Source organism: Ornithorhynchus anatinus, chromosome 11 (genome assembly GCF_004115215.2).
Source record: "Ornithorhynchus anatinus isolate Pmale09 chromosome 11, mOrnAna1.pri.v4, whole genome shotgun sequence".
NCBI lineage: Eukaryota > Metazoa > Chordata > Mammalia > Monotremata > Ornithorhynchidae > Ornithorhynchus > Ornithorhynchus anatinus.
Window position 1 is genome coordinate 54273580 of NC_041738.1, and position 23363 is coordinate 54296942.

Below are 23363 nucleotides of genomic sequence, written 5' to 3' on the forward strand. Positions count from 1 at the left end.
GAAGCGAGGTGAGGAGAGAGGCCACTGTGGGGCAGGGATGGTCTCTCTCTGCTGCCCCATTTGGCATTCCAAGCGCTTAGTCCAGTGCTCCGCACCCCGTAGGCGCTCAATAAGTGCGATGGAATGAAGGCAGACAGGAGGGACCGAAGCGCGTCTCCATGGCGACGCCGGGCCCGCCCCCGCGCCGCCCCGACGTCACTTCCGGTATCCCCCGTGAGGAGCCCGGGAGCCGCCAACGAGGTGCGCGGCCATCGGCGGAGCCGGCGGGATGCGGTGGGGCAGCGAGGCCCGGGATCTTGGCCGCCTTCACTCCCCCCTGCTGGCTTCCCTCCTCTTCCTCCAGGGTGAGTGTCGTGGGCGCCGCAGCCCACTTCCGGGAAGATGGAGGGGAGAGATGGTCGTTCTTCCGGTTCCGGGGGATGGGGGGGCGTCCCGCAGGGGAATTTCCCATCAGGCTCTGCTCCCGGCCACTTTGGTCATGGGCCAGTCCTTAAGGAGACAGGAAAGTGGGAAATAAGGAGATTAGGGCAGGGAGATGTCTTTGCTGATGCTTTCCCTCCTTCCCAGCAGGTGCATGGGGTTGGCAGGACAGGGCCCCCAGACAAATGGAGGGCTTGGCGGGACTGACCATGGTTGAGGCATCCCAGTGGGTGGCATAGTTGGAAGGCCCCAACCCGCCTCCAACCTGCCCAAGCCGGATTAATTTGGGCCATTGGCCCCGGTGACGATGTCAGCCACGGGGTAGTTACATCATCCGGCTGCGGAGTGATGCCAACCGGCCTTTGGGGTCCAGGCACCTGGATGAGCTCAGTCAGTCGAATTCCGTTGTACTCTCCAAGTGTTTGCTCTGCACATAGGGCTTGATTTTAGACGGAGCCAGTTGTTGGGCAGAGATTATAATAATAGTGTTGGTATTTGTTAAGCCCCTACTATGCTGCAGAGCACCGTTCTACGCGCTGGGGTAGATACAGGGTCATCAGGTTGTCCCTCATGAGGCTCACAGTCTTAATCCCCATTTTACAGATGAGGGAACTGAGGCACAGAGAAGTTATGACTTGCCCACAGTCACACAGCTGACAAGTGGCAGAGCTAGGATTCGAACCTGTGACCTCTGACTCCCAAACCCGTGCTCGTTCCACAGAGCCACGCTGTGTTCTAAGCGCTGGGGTAGATACGGGGTAATCAGGTTGTCCCACATGAGGCTCACAGTCTTCATCCCCATTTTACAGATGAGGTCACTGAGTAATAATGTTGGTATTTGTTAAGCGCTTACTAAGTGCAGAGCACTGTTCTAAGCACTGAGGTAGATACAGGGTCATCAGGTTGTCCCACGTGAGGCTCACAGTTAATCCCCATTTTGCAGATGAGGCAACAGGCTCAGAGAAGTGAAGTGACTTGCCCACAGTCACACAGCTGACAAGTGGCAGAGCTGCTATTCGAACCCATGACCTCTGACTCCCAAGCCCGGGCTCTTTCCACTGAGCCACGCTGCTTCTCCTCCCTTCAACGGATTGTATCTGTTGCCAAATTGTCCATTCCAAGTGCTTAGTAGAGTGCTGTGTGCACAGTAAGTGCTCAACAAATACGATTGAATGACTGAATGATAAATTTATTCATTAAGTTGTACTTATTGAGCACTTACTGTTTGCGAAGCACTGTTCGAAGCGCTTGTATGCCATTGATTGGTTGATTCCTTGGGTTCCCCTGAATCCTCATTCATTCCATCAGTCGTATTTATTGAGTGCTTACCAGGGCAGCCCACACGACTAAGCTGGCCAGGGTTTCGGTTTTATAGGACCTTTCAGTTGGTCTGCCTCTCGTCTGCTACGGGATAAAGAACTGCGTACTTTTAAGTCTGGCTTAAAAGTTTTCCCATTTAGAGCCCCCGTCCGTCGGAGCTTCCGCTTCCAAGTTTCGTGGCTCTGATCGGCAGCCAGTCGTATGTATTGAGCGCTTACTCTGTGCAGAGCACTGTGTTTGTAAGAATATGACCTAACAGAGTTGATAGATATGTTCCCTGCCCAGAGGAGCTTACGGACTTGAGGAGGCAGTAAAATAAATTACAGATACGTACATAAGGGCCGAGGGGTTGAAGGAGGGGTGAATAAGGGGTACAAACCCGAATGCAAGGGATTTGGTGGTAGAGTTCAGCGGAGGTGCTCTGCAGCAAGTTGGGGAGGGAACGGACGTTCAGCAGGGGAATGGTCTGGAATCCCTGAAACACAGTTATACATCCACAAAATGGTATACGTGATATTGTTATTATTGTCATTATTATATCTAAGCATTATATGCCAAACTGTGTTCAAAACCCTGGGGTAGATCCAAGTTAATCAGGGTGGACACGGTCCCTCTCTCACATAAGTAGGAGGTAGATGGATTTAATCTGCATTTTACAGTTGAGGAAACTGAGACACAGAGAAGCTGACTTGGCCAAGGTCACACAGCAAGCAATTGGCATAGCCAGGATTAGAACCCAGGTCCTTGACTGCCAGGCCCATGCTCTTTCCACTAGGCCAAGCTGCTTCTCATTCATTCAGTCGTATTTATTGAGCACTCACTGTATGCAGAGCACTGTAACAAGCAGCCGGGAGAGTACAACACAACAGTCAACAGGCACATTCCCTGCCCACAACAAGCTTATAGTCCAGAGGGGAGACAGACATTAATATAAATAAATAAATGACAGATATAGAAATAAGTGCTGTGCTGCTGGGAGGGGGGGATGAATAAAGGGAACAAGTCAGGGCGATGGAGAAGGGAGTGGAAGAGGAAAGGGAGGCTTAGTTAGGGAAGGCCTCTTGAAGGAGATGTGCCTTCAGTAAGGCTTTGAAGTGGGGAGAGTCACTGTGTGTCAGATTTGAGGAGGGAAGGTGTTCCAGACCAGAGAAAGGACGTGGGCAAGGGGTCAGCGGCGAAATAGACGAGGTCGAGGTACAATATACTGTGTGTGGACATGATTTGTAGGACAATACATGCACCGCCTTGTCCAGAGTTTGTGACGTCTATTAGTGGCTACTCTACCTATTAGGTAAACCTCATCATTTGGGGACAGGAGTTCCTGGTATGCAATTTTCTTAGTTTTCTGCAGCAGGTTGTGAAATTGGATTTTTCTCTAAGGAATTGCTGTGTAACAGTAGAGGTGTGAGGGAACATGGCAGTGACATCCCTTAGAAATATTGCTGTATCATGTGGAAAATAAGCTGAGTGCATTCAACCAGTGATATTTATTGAGCACTTACTGAATACAGAGCACAATACGAGGTGCATGGGGGAGTACGATACAAGATTTGGTGGATATGTTCTCTGTCCACAACGAGCTTACATTCTAGAACACTGAAGAAAATGTTTCTCTTCTGCAAAAGATTTATGCCCTCAACTAATTTCTTTGGACCACTTTAGTTGCAAATATTATTTTTGTCCACCCCTCCACCACCAGAGAGGGGCAACATTGTAGACAGGAAACATGACTTTTTTATTCTGTACTTATCATTATTATTATTACTATTACTCTTAATAATCATAATAACAGTTACGGTTTTTGTTAAGCACTTACTACGTGCCAAGCTCTATACTAAGTGCTGGGGTAGATACAAAATCATCAGGTTCTACATGGGGCTCAGTCTTAGTAGGAGGGAAAAGAAGTATTGGATTCCCATTTTGCCAATGAGGGTACTGAGGCACAGATAATTTAAGTGATTTGCCCAAGGACAGCCAGCAGGTACATTGTGGAGCTGGGATTAGAACCCAGATCCTCTGACTCTCAGGCCTGGGCTCTTTCTACCAGGCTGTGCTGCTTCCCAAACGCATACTACATTTGGAAACTAATGCTACTCAACATTTGAAATTTGGAATGGATTTTCATTCTGTAATTTGTGTTTTTTCGGTGTACTAGACAAGTTTAACTTGAAAGTGAATTTTGAATCCAACCATAGGGAAAGATGACATTTAATTTTGCCACCACTTGAGAACTCTGGGGCACGAAATAACCTGTGTGCGCATGGACGTGTGTATGTCCTCTGACGACTTGCGTCATGATAACATGTTTATGGTGGATGGTTACTATAATGCTAAGTACTATCAGCCCGGAAAGATAGATTATATAGTGTTTTGCACACAATAGGGCTGAATAAATCCCTACTTCTAGGTTGCTATTTCCTGTAAACTTCCCCAGGGAGACGTTTGTTTCAAATTCATTTCAGTGAACAGCACCCTTAATCCGGCGGGTGGATGGGAGGAGAACCAGGTAATTTAGGCCTCAACAATTTCAGTGGGGTAGAGGTGTGGATATTGGGGGAGGGGGTGAGGAGATGAGTAAGTATTCTTGAGCTCAGAGCACTCCCTCACCGCTCCCACCGGCTGTGTCATCCATTACAAGCATCTGATTTGTCAGCCAAGCAAGCTTTAGCAATAATTGCGTTGTGTCACCTCTGACCTAAGGATTGCAGGGAGTGGTGTCTTGGGAGAGGGGGTTGGGGAGGGGGGGTCTGTTTCCAAAAGCATCCAAAGATGAGGTATTCCTGAGGAAAGGAGATCTGGATTTCTGTGGAAACTGCAGGTGGTTTATAGTAAGAAACCTTTATATTTGCTTCGAAGGGAGGGCTGGCTATATCAAATTGGTGAAAATATGCTCCTGCAGTTTGGGAGAAGCTTTAATACTAATTGTGGATTTTGTTAAGCGTTCACTGTGCGCCAAGCGCTGTATTAAGTCCTGGGGTAGATACACGATCATCAGGTCTCACATGGGGCTCACAGTCTAGATAGGAGGGAGAGCAGGAGTACAAAATGGGGATTGCAGAAGGGAGAACTGAGGCACAGAGAAGTTAGATGAATTCCCCGAGGTCACACGCTATTGGCTCACTCTTGGCTTCAAAGCTGTCCGTCGCCTTGCCCCCTCCTACCTCACCTCCTTTCTCTCCTCCTACATCCCAGCCCGCACACTCCGCTCCTCTCATGCTAACCTTCTCACTGGGTCTCGTTCTCGCTTGTCCCACTGTCGACCCCTGGCACTCGTCCTACCTCTGGCCTGGAACAACCTCCCTCCTCAAATCTGCCAAACAATCACACTTCCCGTTCAAAGCCCTACTGAAGGCTCACCTCCTCCACGAGGCCTTCCCAGACTAACCCCTCCCCCTTTTCCTCAGCTTTCCTTCCCCTCCCCATTGCCCTGATTCGCTCCCTTTGCTCTACCTCCCCTGCCCCACAGCACTTGTGTATATATATGTACATATCTATAATTCTACTTACTTACATTCATGCCCGTTTACTTGTTTTGATGTGTATATATCTATAATTGTATTTATATTGAAGCTATTGATGCCTGTTTACTTGTTTTGATGTCTGCTTCCTCACTTCTAGACTGTGAGCCTGTTGTGGGCAGGGATCATCTCTACTGCTGAATTGTACTTTCCAAGTGCTTAGTACAGTGCTCTGCACAGTAAGCACTCAATAAATATGATTGAATGCATGAATTGAATGAATGAATGTGGCCGAGCCAGAATTAGAAACCAGGTCCTCTGACTCCTAGGCCTCTGCCCTTTCCACTAGACCACACTGCTTCAAGCTTTCGACGAGATCGTTCAAAAGGCTCTTATAGGTAGACCTCCCCAATCAGCATCGTCTTGTTTCCAAACTTCCTTTGGTTTTTCTTCTGAATGTGTGAAGTGATCGATTTTGGTTTCTGGCTTTTGTTTGTTTTCCTTTCTCTCCCCTCCCACTGCTTCCTGAAATAGGGCTGGTTAAATTATTGGCCTGTTTGATCTTCCTCCTAACTTGCACATCTAGTCCTGCTGCCCAACCATTTTTAAAGTAGTGTAATAACCCAATCCAGGCCAGGAAACTCTCGGCATCTAAAGTTTAACTCTTGGATTTGACCTTTTAGCCTAATGACAATTTTGAGTGTGCGTTGGAAAATCAGAGAAGTGCAGATTGACAACCTGGAAACTGAAATGCCTTTGCAGTGGGGAACTGCATTCTTCTCCGGATGTGTGATTTTCTTTCTCCTCCTCCACTTTTTCTTCTGTTCACCCAAAAGACTGACTTATTAGTGATCCTCACCCACAGCCCTGTGGATTAGGGCCACTAGAAGTTGATTTTTAGTTCAGCGGAAGGTTATATTTTCCATCCCCGGCTACTGGGTGGTAAAAAGTATTAAGTCATGCTGATGAGTGGGGTGGATTTGCATAGCAATTCTGAACTGGCAAGGTAAATGGGCAGGAGTGGAGCTACTCTTCACCTACATTTCTTTCTACGATGGCTCGAGATCTACCTCCAGGTGCTTCACCCGCTTCCATCCACACTTGTGGCCCGGAAGTTCAGCTGGATAGAGAAGCAGCATGGCATTATGGATAGAGCCCGGGCCTGGGAGTCAGAAGGTCATGGGTTGTAATCCCAGCTCTGCCACTTGTCTGCTCTGTGACCTTGGGCAAATCATTTCACTTCTCTGCATCTCAGTTTCCTCATCTGTAAAATGGGGATTGAGACTGTGAGCCCCTTGTGGGGCAGGGACTATGTCCTACCCGATTTGCTTGTATCCACCCCAGTGCTTAGTACAGTGCCTGGCATACAGTAAGCGCTTCACAAATACCTCAGTTATTATTATCATCGGCCTGGCAGGAATTGGATGGAGATCAGCGGGAGGTCCGGAGGGAGGACCTGGTAAAGCTTGCCTGCGATTCTCGTTCCTGTCCTGCTGACTTGCTGGAATGCCTCGGTTTGATGATTAAGAAACAGCAGAAAATACTGCGAAGGGAAGATGGAAGGATAAAAGCCAGTGGCTTTTGACCGTGAAACATCATCTAGGACTGGGACCACCGGCGTCTGGTCTTGAACCTTGGGTGACCCTCTCAAGAGGCCTGAGGGATACTAGATCAATTTATTTATATTAATGTGTCTCCGCCCCCACCCCACCCAGCCTGTAAGCTTGTTGTAGGCAGGAAATGTGTCTACCAATTCTGTTGTTTTGTACTGTCCCAAGTGCTTACTACTGTGCTCTGCACGCAGTAAATGCTCAATAAGCACCATTGATTAATTCATAATATCGTGAGAAGTTTCCCAGCAGGATAAAGAGTCCAGTAGACATCTCTGATTCAGAAGCAGCAGGAGGAGCCTGGTAGTCTGAAGACCTGGGTTCTAATCCTGGCTCCACTACTCTTCTACTGTGGGACCTTGAGCAAGTCACATAGATTATCTGGGCCTCAGTTTCCTCATCTGTAAAATTGGGCCTCAGTCTCTCTTTTCCCTCCTACTTAGATGGTGAGTCCCATGTGGAACAGGGTTTATATCCAACCCAATTATTCTTGTGTCTAACCCAGTGTTCAGTGCAGTGTTTGGAACATTGTAAGTGCTTAATAAACACCAACAGTCATTTTGACCGTAGCTGAGAGGTTGGGCTAATTTGGACCTGGCATGGGCGATGCTACTTCTCAAGACTGTAAGCTCCCTTTGGGCAGGGACGGGTGTCTGCCAACCCTACCGAATTGTACTCCCTCAAATTCTCAGTGCAGTCATCTGCACACAGTCGGTATTCAATAAATAGCGTTGGGTGTCTAGCAGGCAGCCAGTCAATCAGTGGTGTTTATTGAGCACATACTGTGTTTTGAGGCGTCTACTAAGCGCTTGGGAAAGCATTCATTCATTCAATCATATTTATTGAGTGCTTACTGTATGCAAAGCGTTGTACTAAGCACTTGGGAGAGTACATTAGAACAGTAAACAGTATAACAGTAACATCTTCCCTGCCCACAACGAACTTACAGTCTAGAGGGGGAGACAGACATTGATATAAATAAATTACAGATATATACGTAAGTGTTGTGGAGTTGAGGATGGGGTGATTATCTTTTAGACTGTGAGCCCGTTGTTGGGCAGGGATTGTCGAATTGTACACTCCAAGCGCTCAGTTCAGTGCTCTGCACACAGTAAGCGCTCAATAAATACGATGGAATGGATGAATCAAGTGCTACAAGGGTACAGATCCAAATGCACAGGTGACAAAGAAGGGAGAGGGAGTGGGGAAATGAAGTCTTAGTCAGGGAAGGCTTCTTGGAGGAGATGTGCTTTTAATAAGGTTTTGAAGGTGGGGAGGATGATGGTTTGTCGGATGTCTGTCTGTCTGAGCGTGGCTCAGTGGAAAGAGCTCGGGCTTGGGAGTCAGAGGTCATGGGTTCAAATCCCGGCTCTGCCACTTGTCAGCTGTGAGACTGTGGGCAAGTCATTTAACTTCTCTGTGCCTCCATTATCTCCACTGTAAAATGGAGATTAAGACTGTGAGCTTCATGTGGGACAATCTGATTACCCTGTATCTACCCCAGCGCTTAGAACAGTGCTCTGCACATAGTAAGCGCTTAACAAATACCAACATTATTATTATTATTATTATATGGAGAGGGAGGGCGTTGAGGGTAGCGAGAAGGCTGATGCCTTAGTCAAGGCAGGAGAGGATAAATGCTTGGATCAGCGTAGTAGCAGTTTGGATGAAGAAGAAAGGGCAGCTGTAAAGGGGAAAGAGTCGAAAGCTGTAGACTCTAAGCTCATTATGGGCAGACAGCATGTCTGCCAATTCTGTTGTATTCTCCCAAGTGCTTAGTACAGTGCTCTGCACAAAGAAGTGTTCAATAAATGTGTGAGCTACTGGAAAGAGCAAGATCCTGGAAGTCAGAGGACATGGGTTCTAATCCCAGCTCTGCCACATGTCTGCTGTGTGTGCTTGGGCAAGTCACTTCACTGTGCCTCAGTTACCTCATCTGTAAAGTGGGGATTAAGGCTATGACAGGGAAGCAGCGTGGCTCAGTGGAAAGAGCATGGGCTTTGGAGTTAGAGGTCATGAGTTTGAATCCCAGCTCTGCCACTTGTCAGCTGTGTGACTGTGGGCGAGTCACTTAACTTCTCTGTGCCTCAGTTCCCTCATCTGTAAAATGGGGATTAAGACTGTGAGCCCCACGTGGGACAACCTGATCTCCCTGTGTCTACCCCAGCGCTTAGAACAGTGCTCTGCACATAGTAAGCGCTTAACAAATACCAACATTATTATTAACCCCATGTGGGACAACCTGATTACCTTGTATCTACCCCAGCGCTTAGAACAGTGCTTCGGCAGATAGTAAGTGCTTAACAAACACCACAGTTATTAAGTATCCATGATTGATTGACCAAGGGGGGGTGTGAGACAGGGGCCCCGTCCCAAACCAGTAAGTGACGCCTCTAGGGTATCTGGGCATCCTAGGGGATGCTCCCGTGGGAGTCGGGAGCTGGGGTTGGCCAGACTACCAGCCCGATTCAGGCTGCCGTTGCTTACGCCCTTACACTTGTTCCGATCAGGTGTTTCCACGGTCCTTCCCCTGGAGATTAAAGCGGATACCCAAGTACGTGGTTACGTTGGAGAAAGGGTCAAGTTAAAATGCACCTTCAAATCGTCCTCCGCCGTGACCGACAAGCTCACCATCGATTGGACGTACCGGCCCCCCAGCAGCAGCCGCACAGAAACGGTAAGAGGTTAGGGAAGTTGCCCGAGGTGGGGCGGGGGGCCACGAGGCTGGGCTCTCCCAGCAGTCCCGCTCTTCCGTTTCCTTTGAGTCCAACGCGACACTCAGGTTCTGGCCATTCAGAAAGAAAACGTACAGCAGTGTAAGAGTCCCCTGATTATTCAGGGATTTCCCATCCCCACCCCAAACCCCTCCCTTACCATTCCTGGAAGTAGACCACGAGGTTAAAGACCAGAAGCAGCAGGAGTATTTGTTAAGTACTGTTGAGAAGCAGCGTGGCTCAGTGGAAAGAGCACGGGCTTTGGAGTCAGGGCTCATGAGTTCGAATCCCAGCTCTGCCACTTGTCGGCTGTGTGACTGTGGGCAAGTCACTTAACTTCTCTGTGCCTCAGTTCCCTCATCTGTAAAATGGGGATTAAGACTGTGAACCCCACGTGGGACAACCTGATTCCCCTATGTCTACCCCAGCGCTTAGAACAGTGCTCGGCACATAGTAAGCGCTTAACAAATACCAACATTATTATTATTAAGTGCCTGCCTTGTGCAGAAAAGTAGTCCCTGGCCCTAGGGTGCAGAATAACAATCCACAATAAAACCTGGGCCTTGCTTCCAAAAAACTACCAAATCTATTGTATTGTAGTCTCCCAAGTGCTCTTGACACCCTGCTCATTAATGATGATGATGATGGTATTTGTTGAGCGCTTACTATGTGTCAAGCACTCTTCTAAGCACTGAGGTAGACTCAAGCTAATCAGGTTGGACACAGTCCTTGTCCCACGAGGGGGTCATAGTCTTAGTCCCCATTTTACAGATGAGGGAAGTGAGGCACAGAGAAGTGAAGTGACTTGGCTAAAGTCACACAGCAGGCAAGTGGCAGAGCTGGGATTAGAACCCAGGTTCTTTTGATTCCCAGGCCTAAACTCTATCCATTACGCTATGCTGCTTTTTTGATTCCCAGGCCTAAACTCTATCCATTAAGTACTATTGATTGATTGCCAGTCTAGTGATAGGGGCAGGATATTCATGAATATGCGGTTAGAATTTTCAGAAGTATCTGTGTCTGGAAAATGTCACCTGCACGAACAGGTAACAGAAACACTCACATACACACCTTCCAGAAAGATACATTAATCTGGCGAAACTGGTATGGCAGCATGACGGTTAGGAGAGGAGAAGACAGGATTAGGAGAGAAGGCTTCCTGGAGGAGGTAGGTTTTTCCCCTCCAGAGGAGGGATGTGATTTGGCTAAGTGGAATAGGAAGGCACAGCAGGAAGAGAGAGAGTAATATGGCAACTCTAAGGCAGCTAAGATGGGTAAGGAATTGGTTAGCATGGCGGAGCAGAGAGGATGGTCAGGAGCGGGACAGGAGAAGCTGGAGCCAATTGTGTTTTACATTTCAGTCACTCAGTCCCTCTGCTGTCAGATTTGATTCCTCTGTAAGGGCTGCAGCTGGGTCTGAGAAACCCTGACTGGCTAAACCTAGCCTAGCCCACGCTCTCCACCTTTCTCCTCAGGCCCACTGGATAGTGTCATTTCGCGATCCCCCTTTCTGTGGCCTCATGCAGCTGCCTCGTGTGAGCAGTTCTGTTTGTTTAACTGTTCTGAGGGTGGTGAAAAGTCCCTGCCCTGAAGATTTACCTTGGCCCCTTCTCCCCGAGAGCAAAGCATCCCCCGTGAAGGCAGCACATGGGGCAATCGATCAGTCAATCTCGTCGGTGCCGGCTGTGGCAGATGGTCCCATAAAATGGCAGATGCTCGTCACTTAGACCTGGTTTCAATCCCATGAGCAAACGCCTCAGTAAAGGGAGTTCAGTCATCCCATAAAACCTCCTCCTTGCTCTTGCCACTCTCAGGGATGTCTTTTGCCCAGGCCCGAAACTCTCCGGAATGCTAGTGCCGCAGCGGGATGCGATGCCGGGCTCTGGCCTCCGGCCCCGTTTGACTCATCGGGCCACCTCCCTAGGTCCCGCTTCCGTTCTGATTGCGATTTGCAAGCTGAACCCTGATGGTTGATCGCGCACCCTCGCTCGGATGGGTAGGGTCAGGGCCGGAAGCAGGGGACCGGGGGTGATTTTTGTCTCTCCCTCATAAGGGTGGCATTCAGCGCCTCCTCGCCGGCAGATTCCTAGGGGTATCACAGGATGGGAGGTATCCCTGAGCCGTGGAAGTCTGGAAACTCTGCCTCCTTGGCTGAGTGGAGGGTGCTTTAGGCAGGGGAAAGTGGAGGGACCGCGGGACTTCAGAAATCTTGAAGAATGGCCTGCCCAGCTCTGAGCTCTGTGGGTTAGACCGAAGGCAGGGAGGCATGGTTGGCTGGAGCAAACTGGATTTTCAAGTTCTTCCCGAAGGTGAGCTGGCCCTCACGTGAGAGAGCCCGCCCACGGCTCCTTACTGTCTGGCCTTCCGGGAGTGGGACATATCGATGGCTCTGCTAAGGAATTGCGCTGTCTCCCATATCCTGATTCAGATGGCTCCGGGCCTTGGGGTGAAGGGGATGACCGAGGGGACCAGTCCCTTCCTCATCACCCTGTTTCTGCACCAACAGCATCAAGGACCTCCCTTCCCCGACCGGCCCCCCAAACCTTCCGGGGGTGGCAGCCGCCAACCTCTCACCCACATCCTGCTTTTGGTCTGGAACGTCCTCCCTCTTCATATCCGACAGACAATTACCCACCCCGCCTTCAAAGCCTTATTGAAAGCACATCTTCTCCAAGAGGCCTTCCCTGACTAAGCCCTCCTTTCTTCTTCCACTCCCTTATGCATCATCCCGACTTGCTCCCTTTATTCACCCAAGCCGCACGACACTTACGTACATAGCCATAATTTATTTATCTATGGTAATATCTGTCTCCCCCTCTATACTGGCAGCTCACTGTGGCAGGGAATGTGTCTAGCAACTCTGTTGTTCTGTCCTAAGTGCTTAGTACAGTGCTCTGCACACAGTAAGTGCCTCTACTCCCTCCCTCTGCTCTATCCCCTTCCCCTCCTCACAGCGCTTGTGTATATTTATACATATTTATTACTCTATTTATTAATGACGTGCATATATCTATGATTCTATTTGTCCATTTTGATTGTATTAATGCCTGTCTCCTTGTTTTGTTGTCTGACTCCCCCTTCTAGACTGTGAGCCCGTTTTTGGGTAGGAATTGTCTCTATCTGTTGCCGAACTGTACTTTCCAAGCGCTTAGTACAGTGCTGTGCACAGAGTAAGTGCTCAATAAATGCGATTGAATGAATGGAAGTAAGTTCTCAGTACATACGATTGATTGAAACGTGATTGACAGTGTGAATCGTAGTTGGTCTCCTCTTCCCATACCTGGGCAGGGAGGACTTCTGTGGCTCAGAGGGGAGAAATGTAGCCAGTCAAGGAACAAAAAGAAGAAACCCCAGCAAAAACTACTTGTGCCACTGGCTGATGGAGCTGAGGAGCCTTCCAGTGAGCGAGACCCCCCCTCCCTCAGCCCCAAAGCGCTATAGTTGCAGCAACCAGATTTCATTTCCCTTTTTTGCTTGCCTGGAAATCACACTTGCTTGCCAGTCAGCCAAGCAGTGCTGGAACATGTTTGACAGTGTGAGCTGGTGCCAGGTAATTACCCAGAAAAGTGATTACTTTTAATTGGCTCTTCATTATCTCTAGACTCCAGTGAGGGTGGCTTAAGTGGTCGGAAGGGAGGTGGAGTTGGGATTCTTGGATCCTCCTCAGATTTTTTTTTTTGAATGGTATCTGTAAAGTGTTTACTGTGCGCCAAGCACTGTGAAGGAGCGTGACCTAGTAGAAAGAGTATGGGTCTGGGAGTCAGAGGACCTGGTTTTGAATCCTGGCTCTGCCATCTGTCTGCTGTATGATCTTGGGCAAGTCAGTTCACTTGTCTGTGGTTGTTACTTCATCTGTAAAGTAATAATAATAATTATGGTAATTGTAAGCGCTTACTGTGTGCCAAGCACTGTTCTAAGCGCTGGGGTAGATACAAGGTAATCAGGTTGTCCTACGTGGGGCTCACAGTCTTAATCCCCATTTTACGGATGAGGTAACTGAGGCACAGAGAAGTTAAATGGCTTGTCCAAGGTCACACTGCAGACAAATGGTGGAGCCTGGATTAGAACCCATGTCCTAATTAGATTAGAACCCCCACTAAGCCACACTGCTTCTCTGTAGTAGGGGTTAGGACTGTGAGCCTATGTAGGACAGGAACTATGTCTAACCTGATTATCTTGTCCCACCCCAGCACTTAGAACGGTGCCCGGCTCATAGTCAGCACTTAACAAATGCCTTTCTTTTTTTAAAAATCCACTATACTTTCACACATTCTCCAGATGAGCCCTCTCACTAGGCCTAGTTTCTCCAAATGGCAAATGGGCAGAAACGTTTGAGACTCTGGACTGTCAGCTTGTTGTGGGCAGGGAACAGGTCTACCAACTCTGTTATATTGTGCTCTCCCAAGCGCTTCGTACAGTGCCCTGCACACAGAAGGCACTCCATAAATAGGATTGGTTGATCGAGGTTTCCCCAGGTGAGAAGGTGAGAGTTATGTTTGACATGGGGCCTGTTCAGAAGCCCCGTTCCAAATTAACTTATCATGCTTGGCTTCCTCAGATTTTTCACTATCAGTCCTTCCAGTACCCGACCACGGCCGGCACCTTCCGAGACCGGATCTCCTGGGTCGGGGACGTGTACCGGGGCGACGCGTCCATCAGCATAAGCCACCCCACCATGAAGGACAACGGGACGTTCAGCTGCACGGTGAAGAATCCCCCAGATGTGCACCATAACGTCCCCATGACCGAGCTGGTCATCACTGAAAGAGGTGAGGAGGTCACAGCTAAGTCACCCCATCCGCCCCTCCTCCCGTTTCTGACCTTCGCAACTCCGGCTCTTCCTACCTATCTGAGGCAAAGAGGAGCGGTGGAGAACTTAGTTGCAAACAGGTTGACTCACCGGGGAGTCTCCACTTTCCTGGCTGCTGCAGAGACTCTTCAAGTTCTCTTTTGTCTCACTTCCTCTGTTTTAGCTTCCATTTGTTGACTCCGTTCTCCAGAGAGGTTAAACTCTGGGTCCTTGGATCTGGAGTCTCCCTCCTCCAGAAAGTTCAGATGGTAGAATTCCAGGTCTGAGTCCCCCGCCACAACGTCGTGGGGCAGGAACGGCGAAAGGAACGGCAGCTTGGCACTGCAGAAAGAGCATAGGCCTGGGACTCAGAGGACCTGAGGTCTAATTCCGGCCCCACCACCTTCCTGCTTTGTGACCTTGGGCAACTCACTTAACTACTTGGGTCTCAGTTACCTCATCTGTAAAATGGGGATTAAGACTGTAAACCCCAGGTGGGATACGAACTGTGTCCAATCTAATTAGCTCATATCCACCCTAGTGCTTAGTATATGCCTGGCACGTAGTAAGTGCTTAACAAATACCTTAAAAAGCGGGGAGGTTTAAAGGCCCAGGGGCTTCTGGGACTTGTAGTTCTGAAGCTAGAGCGTATGTATTAGATGCCAGTAAAGCTGTCAATGTACATGCTCTAAAGCCCCATTCGCACCGTTTCAGACATGTAGGGGTTCTGGTCAAACAGTCAATCAGTGATATCTTACTGTGGACAGGGCACAATACTCTAGGGTTCTGCCTGCTCCAGTTTTGTTCGCCCTATGGAAGTTTCGGTTTTTAGGGAGCTGTTTGGTACCCAGAATGGCACCTGAAATGCTTGGATTTCAGAAAGGCCCGTGAAGTTCAATGATTCATTCACTTCAATCATATTGGTTGAGTGCTTACCGTGTGCAGAGCACTGTACTAAGTACTTGGGAGAGTACACTATAACAATAAGCAGAGACATTCCCCGCCCACAACGAGCCCTACTCTGTTGTACCCTCCCAAGCGTGCTCAATATAGTGTTCTGCACACAGTGCATATGCAATAAATTGTTTAACGCCTGCTCAATGAGCACTAAAGTTCCTCTAGTTCTGGAACAGCAAGTTCCAGAGGTCCAGGGGCCTCAATCCACTTCCACCCCTCTGCTCCCTAACGTGGGAATTCAGTACCCCGGGATCCCACTGTTGCCTCTGAGAGGCCTCAAGACGTAACTGTCTCAGACCTCTTGTCTCGTGCTCTTTCTCCGGAGGTGGCCCAGAGGGGCTGGTTAACCTGGCCCTTCTGAACCAGAATGGGGGAGCCATTAATCATCTCCCCAACCCCCCACCCCCACACACTTCACTCCCTGTTACTCTCTGGGATGTTCTCAGTTGGCTTCTTCTTGATTCCTGCAGAGCTACCTGGAATGGGAATCAAAGGGGCGAGGCTACAGGCTGGCCTGTTGCCAAAGCCCTACGTTTCTGGCCCAAATCTTCCCTTATGTTTTGATTTGTTTTTTGTTTTTGTTTTTATAGTTTTGTTAAGCACTTACTGTGTGTCAAACACTGTTCTAAGCGCTGGGGTAGATGCATGTTAATTAGCATCCCTCATCCCGCATCCCCGCAGTCTAAGTAGGAGGGAGAACAGGAGGATTCGTCTCCTCTCCCAGCCTCATAGCACTTACGTACATCTCTGTAATTTATTTGTATTAATGTCTGTCTCCCCCTTTAGACTGTAAGCCCACTGTGGGCAGGGAATGTGTCCATTTTATGTTGCACTGTACTCTCCCAAGCACTTAGTACAGTGTTCCATACGCAGTAAGCACTCATAAATACGATCGAATGAATGAATGAACTGAGGCATAGAGAAGTTAAGTGACTTGCCCAAGGTCACCCAGCAAGCAATTGGCAAAACCGGGATTAAAACCCAGGCCCTTCTGACACCCAGACCTGTGTACTTTCCACTAGGCCGTAATAGGTTCTATTTTCTGGTGAAAGAGTCTCTGACCTCGGGAAAGATCTTCAGGTCTATGGGTGAAGACCATCCAGGACAGGTGATGCCTTCTCGTGGTCTAGGCTCTCTAGGGGCAAAGACTTCCATCTTCCTCTGACCGCCTCTTCTGACATTGCAGCTCCTAACAGTCAGGTAATTCTTCTGGGCAACAGCCCCAAATAACCCGCTGTCCCTTTTCCTTTCCCCAAGGAGACATTTTGACTCTTCTCTCTCCTGCCTCCCTTTCTGCCCAGGTTTTGTCACCAAGCTCTCATCCACCGCTCTGCTGTCCATCATGGTCTTCATTCCTTCTGCCATCGTGGTCACTCTACTCTTGGTGAGGATGGGCCGAAAGTCGGCGGGGCTGAAAAAGAGGAGCAAGTCTGGCTATAAGAAGTCTTCCATCGAAGTTTCGGATGAGTAAGTTCAACCGCAACCTTGATTCATCCGACTCATTACATTTTGAGGGCTCAGTTTTGAGTGGGTGAGGGTTAAGGAGGGAGGTGGGTGGCTAATAAACTGAGCTACCCCCCTCCGCTCAACTCCCCAGCCCCTTGACACCCCCTTCGCCTGGGACACTTCTTCTAAGACTGTTCTCCTTTAACAGAGAGTTGTTCTGCCAGTGGTCAGAGGCAGGAAAACCCTGGTGACAGTGGTTAGACCTGAAGCTTTCAAATCCTGATTTTTGAAGAACCATGTAGGAAGGGAAAGAGGATGCTAGAGAGAATTAATCGTTCGGTGGTATTTATCGAGCACCTCTGGAGAGAGAGCGAGAAGCACTCTAATCGGTACTTGGGAGAGTATAGTAGTAGTAAAGATACCCATCGACCTAGTGCCTGTCTTCACGGAGCTCACAGTCTAATGGGGGAGACAGACAGACCAGAGTTACAGAAAGTGTGAGTAGAAGGATATAACAGGAAATAGTTCAACTATATCAGGGTGAAAAGTCAGCTAAAGTAAGTGCATATACAAATGAAAATGCATAAATGTACTATACTATTAATTTTAGTGGTATTAAGCACTTATAATGTGCCAGGCACTGTGCTAAGCACTGGGGTAGATAAAAGATGATCGGGTCAGGTGCAATCCCTGTCCCACATGGGGCTCACAATCAAATTAGGAGGCAGAACTGATATTTTTATCCCCATTTTGCTGATGAGAAGTGAGGGTTTGGTGAAGTAACTTGCCTATGGTCTTACAGCAGGCAGGTGGTAGAGATGGAATTAGAACCTCAGGTCCTTTGATTCCCAGAGCGGTGGCTCTTGCCACTAGACCATGCTGCTTATCTAAGCTCCTTGAGGGCAAGGACCATGTCTTCTAACATCTACTGTAGTCTTCCAAGTGCTCAAGAAATGAATCTTAGGAAAACTTTGAATTGGGGTGAGCTGGGCTGTAGCGTATTTGAGGTGGGAGGGGTGGAGGAGTTCCAGGCTAGAGTGGAAACGAGAGAGGTGAGAATGAGTTTCAATTAGGGGGAGAGAAGAGTGTGAGCTGGGAGCAGGCAATCGGTGGTATTTACTGAGCGGCGCTTACACTTTGTGCTTGGGAGGTATAGTACAACAGAGTCGGTAGACATATTCCCTGCCCACAAGGAGCTTACAGTCTAGCGGGGGAGACGGGCATTAAAATATTTTAAGGTCATGTACATAAGGGCTGTGGGCCGAGGGTGGGGTGAATGTGAAGTGCTTAAAGGGTACAGATAATAGCAGTAATAATAATGTTGGTATTTGTTAAGCGCTTACTATGTGCCAAGCACTGTTTTAAGCGCTGGGGTAGATACAAGGTCATCAGGTTGTCCCACGTAGGGCTCACAGTCTTCATCCCCATTTTACAGATGAGGGAACTGAGGCCCAGAGAAGTGAAGTGGCTTGCCCGAGGTCACCCAGCTGACAAGCAGCAGAGCCGGGATTAGAACCCATGACCTCTGACTCCCAAGCCCGGGCTCTTTCCACTGAGCCACGATCCAAGTCCAGTGGCTGAAGAACACATACATAAAATAGGGAGAGCTACTCTCCTAAGTATTTGATTCAGTGCTCTGCCCCCCACTAAGTGCTCAGTAGATTGTAGTGATAGATGGTGAGGAATTTTTCCGTGTTGCAAAAGATGGGAAGTTATTAGAGATGTGTGAGGAGCAGAGAAATGTCCACTGAGTGACTCTTCAAGAAGATGAAGCCCTGTGTAGTGTAGGTTGGAGAGGGGAGAAGTTGGAGGCAGGGAGACCAGTGAGAGGGCTGACAGTAGTCTGCTATTAGAAGTCTACTATTACTGTGATATAAGCTTGGATCAGGGTAGAGGCCGTTTGGGTCAATCAATCGATCGGGCGTATTTATTGAGCGCTTACTGTGTGCAGAGCACTGTACTCTTGGGAGAGTACAAATATAACAGTGTTGGAAGACATGTTCTTTGCCCACAACGAGCTTACAGTCTAGAGGACGAGCTTACGGACTAGGGGGCTGAGCGGGGAGAGGCCAGGTACAGCAAATGTGTAGGAAGAACAAGATAGATTTAGCAGTTGATTGAACGAGAGAGCTAAAAGTCAGCGAGGAGTCGAGGTTGACACCCAAGTTTTGGGGTTCTGGGTCAGGATAGATGGTGGATGTCTTTGACCGAGATGGAAAGGTTAGGGGCGGGAATGGGCTTGGGAAGGAAGTTCAGTTTTAGACAGATGAGTTCGAGTCACCAGGGTTGAATCATTCTGCTCCCCGATTTTGCTACTCAGATGGGCAAGAGCTGGAATCAGGATGCTAACCCTAAATCAAAAAACTGGGTCCTGATAATCTAATCGAGTCACCTGAGACGTTTATTATCGTCTTCCAGTTCACTGCCGATTATGGGAGAAGGTTGAAGGGTAGCCATGGGGGACGTGAATTTGTTCCCATAAGATTCAGTGGACTGTTGGTCATGTGATAGCAATTTCCAAAGGCCAAGATTAAGGGATTACATGACCCTCGGCCTGGGGTGGAAGCCTCCAGGCGATCAGGACGGCAGACGGGGTCTCTCGCGGCCTTTCCTCTCTAGGAGTCTAATAGTCTGACGAGGCTAGGTACCCTAACCGATTCCGTTCTCTTCTGCGCAGCACCGACCAGGAGGAGGAGGAGGACTGCGTGGGAAAGCTTTGTATCCGGTGTGCGGAATGCTTGGTAAATTCCCCGTGGCTCCCTCTTCTCCCCACTCCCTGCTTCCGGTGTCTGTGTTCAGAGTCTGGCACGTTAAAGGGACGTGGAATCCATAGTACTCCAGATGGGGCCAGACTCAGCCAGACCCCTCCTCTCTACTTTGGCATCAGCATAGCCTAGTGGAGAGAACATGGGCCTGGGAATCAGAGGACCTAGGTTCTGATCCCAGCTCTGCCATGGATCCACTCTGTGACCTTGGGCAAGTCACTTAACTTCCCTGGGCTTCGGTTACCTCATCTATAAAGTGGGGATTAATTCCACCTATTTAGACTGTGAGCCTCATGTGAAACGGGGACTGTGTCCTGCTAATTAACTTGCATCATCCCCAGTGCTTAGAACAGTTCTTGGCACATAATAAGTGCTTAACAGGTACCATAATTATTATATTATTGGCTCCCTGAGGATTGAGAACACAGGGCAGAGTAAAGCACCGTCACGGACTGGTGGAAACACCGAGGGGGCAGGCTCTTCTACCGGTCCCACTTCAGCCACTTGTTCCTCTCCCAGCTCCTCTGATCTCTGTAGTTGCCAGTCCCTTCTGGTTGCCAGCTCTGGTCTGTAACGGCTTCCTCCTCCCCCTACTCGCTCCCTGCCCCATCCAGGGCACTGTGGGCCCCTCCCAGTCCAGGCTGGACAAAACGTGGCCCGGACGGGCCTCGGGAAGACCGCCCCTCTTCAGGTGAAAAGCTGGGATTTTGACTTGTCCATGGGAGTGCAGTCTCCTCCCCTTCCCTGAAAGACCCTGTCTTCGCTGCTGAGTCAGGCCGCCAGTGTAGTTTTCACAGGATTATGTGTTTGAGAAAGGCTTCTGAGGTGTGGTAAGAGCAGAGAGAAGACAGAATGGCCTGTGATCAGATTACAAAACACTGCCTTCCATGCAGAAGTTAAAAGTCAGCTGTTTTTGACTTCTGGATTCCCAAGCTCAGCCCCTATGTAGGTCTGGGTGAAGAAACCCCACCAATAGGCTGCTTCCTGTTTTGGGTTCTCCCTACCCGAGGGTCGATCCCCACCCAGAAAAACGGAGGTGAAGGAGGGACTCGGGGGTTTTGAACGTGACAGGCTGATGTACCGGCATCTTTGAGTTCGACTGTTTTGACAATCCTAAGTGACCTTCGGCCTCCACAGCAGGCCCACGTGACTGAGCCAGATCTGCCTATCTGTCGATAAACAGACGGGCACCTTTCTGATCTAGTCGAGTAGCTATAAATAGACACCGCCTCATCCACTGCCTGGCAGAGAGGTGAGACATGGAAACCGACATGACAAGCGGCAGCTCCCAGGGGCTGACTTGCACCTTTTGAAGTCAGAAGTTAACTTGGCAGACGCCTACAGCCCGAGGTCTGGCCACCACTCACTTGCTCCACGGGAATTTCTGGCTACGTGTGGGCTGATTCAGAAGCTTCCAGCTCCCGACTGCTCCCCGGAGCCAAGGGGCACCTTTCAGGGAGCGCTTACTGTGTGCCAGGCGCTGGGGCGGATTCCAGCAAATCGGATTGGTTACAGTCCCTGTCCCATATGGGGCTCACAGTCTCCATCCCTATTTTACAGACGAGGGAGCTGAGGCACAGAGCAGTTGTGACTTGCCCAAAGTAACCCAGCAGATAAGTGGCAGAGCCGGGATTAGAACCCATGACCTTCTGACTCCCAGATCCGTGCTCTATCCACTAGGCCGTGCTGATTCTATTGTTCTATTGTAGTCTCCCAAGCACTTAGTACGGTACTCTGCACACAGAGAGTGCTCAATAAGTAAAATTGACTGACTGACTGACTCCCTTTCCTTCCTGTTTAGGATTCTGACAGTGATGAGGCGTATTGACAAAGCGTCAGTGTTTACGGCGGTGCGATGCTAAAGCCTTTGTCTGCTCAGCGCAAAACGTCTCTTCCCTTTGGCTGCCGAGGCCACACCAAAAGTGAAGCCAGCTTGATTGACTGGAATCTAGAGTTCGGTTCTCAAGACTGTTTAATAACCTTTTATTTATTGAAGAAATGTTCCTTCTGTATTTATGAAAATGCTTCGGAGACACTCGGAGGCTCCAACTCCCAGATGACGTAAAGTTTATTTCAATATTTTCAATCTGATTTAAGGCATTTCTTTCTCTTCCTAGAGAGAACCTTGGGGGTCTCCCCCAATTTTATGTCTTCCAGTTAGTGGAGGGGAATCTGAATTGTTGGGTGGTCTGAGGACCCCCAGAGATGCACTTTTCCTCTCCCACCCTCTTCACCCCACTCCCCCCCAGACCAGAATCTGCAACTCCTTGGACCTGGGGTGTCCAGGGCCATCCCAGGAAAGTATATGTTGGGGTGACTCCTTTGGTCCAGTTCACCTCTCTGACCACCATCTGCTTCCATCCTTCTCCACGCTACACTTGCAGGCTAAATTGGGATTCCTTGGTGGTCCGAGCCCAAACTCCCACGGTCTGCAACGATCAAGAAATCATTGTCCATTTGCTAGAGGGGATTTTCATTGTCTAATGATGCATTACTCTAAGGGGAAGTGGTGGGGAGGGGAGAATCCCTTTTCCTCTTGAGCTTGGCTTTGAGAATGGCCCGATTTGGAAAGGGAGAGTTATCCGGTAGTTGGGAGGATGGGACAGATCTGTCCAAACTCCTTGCAGAATCAGCTTCGGTCTGGTTACCTCTCCACCTTTCCGTAGCTTCTTAATCATAATTGTGAGATTTCTTAAGCTCTTAAATATGTCCCGAGCACTGGGGTAGATGCAATATAACCACATGAGGCACACAGTCTAAGCCGGAGGGAGAAATGGTATCCACGATTCTTACTGATGAGGAAACTGAGGCACAGAGAAATTAAGTGACTTGCCCAAGATCACCCGACGGGCCCAGTGAACAGAGTTCAGTCTTGAGCCCAGTAGCTCCTTAGGAGCGGCTAGTGGGTCATGTTGACTTGCTGCAGTGACACCAAACAGTTGGTTGTCTTCCAAGCTGGCTGCTTTCTGAGAATTCAGGGGGCTCTCCAGGTGTCAGGGCTGACTCCAGGGAGGTGGCAAAAATTCTTCCCGAGGGACGGGGCCAAAGGCGGGGATCGGACAGGTAAAAGCTCCCCTTCCTGCAGCTGCCTTCCACCTCCTGCGGGTGGTGAGGCCAGGAAGTTGAATGATCACACTCGATCTGTTGCTGCTTTTAAACTTGTCATTGAATCGGCCAGGAAAGGGGCACAATATCTGAACAACCTCTGCCCTCCCCTTCCCCCGCCCCCAGGCACACGCACACACAAGGAGGAGGTGGGCATTACCGCTGAGCGGGATGCTCCCTCGATCCGCCTCGGAGACGGTGGGAAACCCCGGGGTTTCCCACTTCTAGCTTCCCCTCATAGGATGTGGGAAGAGGAAAACCAGCCCTCTCTTTCCCCCTTTCAGGTCTGAAGTTCTGTTTCCCCAGACGGAGGGGTGCCCTGGGCACTGATCGCCCCATTTTTTCGGACAGAAAAACTGGGTGAGGTAACAGAGGCGACGTGACCTATCTCAGGCCGATCCCCTTCCCTCTTTTCATCACCGCTCCGCACCTCCATCAACTCGGGAGTCGGGGCAGTGATGCAACTTCCTGGGGCTTCCTGTGAGTTGGTTCTCAGGGACCTTCACCTCAGAACGCTCTCAGAAAAAATCCCTGAGAAGTGATTTTGGTGGAAATCCATTGTCCATCTTCTTTTCAACTATACTTAACAATAATAATAATAATAGTAACTGTGGATTTTGTTAAGTGCTTAATATGTGCCAGACACTGTGCTAAGTGGTGCTGTCTCCCCCGTTTAGACTGTGAGCCCGTTATTGGGCAGGGGTTGTCTCTATCTGTTGCCGAATTGTACATTCCAAGCGCTTAGTACAGTGCTCTGCACATAGTAAGTGCTCAATAAA

General features: G+C 49.3%; 1 protein-coding gene across 3 annotated transcripts; it reads left to right on the forward strand.

The window, feature by feature from the left end:
• The first annotated feature begins 223 nt into the window (after nucleotides 1-223).
• MPZL3 (myelin protein zero like 3) lies at nucleotides 224-23238 on the forward strand. 3 transcript variants are annotated; one of them, XM_039913614.1, is made up of 6 exons: nucleotides 224-344; nucleotides 9319-9485; nucleotides 14081-14291; nucleotides 16570-16735; nucleotides 19392-19455; nucleotides 22869-23238. In XM_039913614.1, exons 1-6 carry the CDS (start codon nucleotides 269-271, stop codon nucleotides 22872-22874), a joined length of 690 nt encoding a protein of 229 aa, XP_039769548.1. In that variant the 5' UTR covers nucleotides 224-268; the 3' UTR covers nucleotides 22875-23238. The 3 variants fall into 3 exon arrangements, with proteins under 3 accessions (XP_039769548.1, XP_007655659.1, XP_028930237.1); XM_007657469.2 differs by lacking the exon at nucleotides 22869-23238 and adding an exon at nucleotides 21281-22177; XM_029074404.1 differs by lacking the exon at nucleotides 22869-23238 and adding an exon at nucleotides 21281-22177 and having other exon boundaries at nucleotides 19402-19455.
• The last annotated feature ends 125 nt before the right edge of the window (nucleotides 23239-23363 follow it).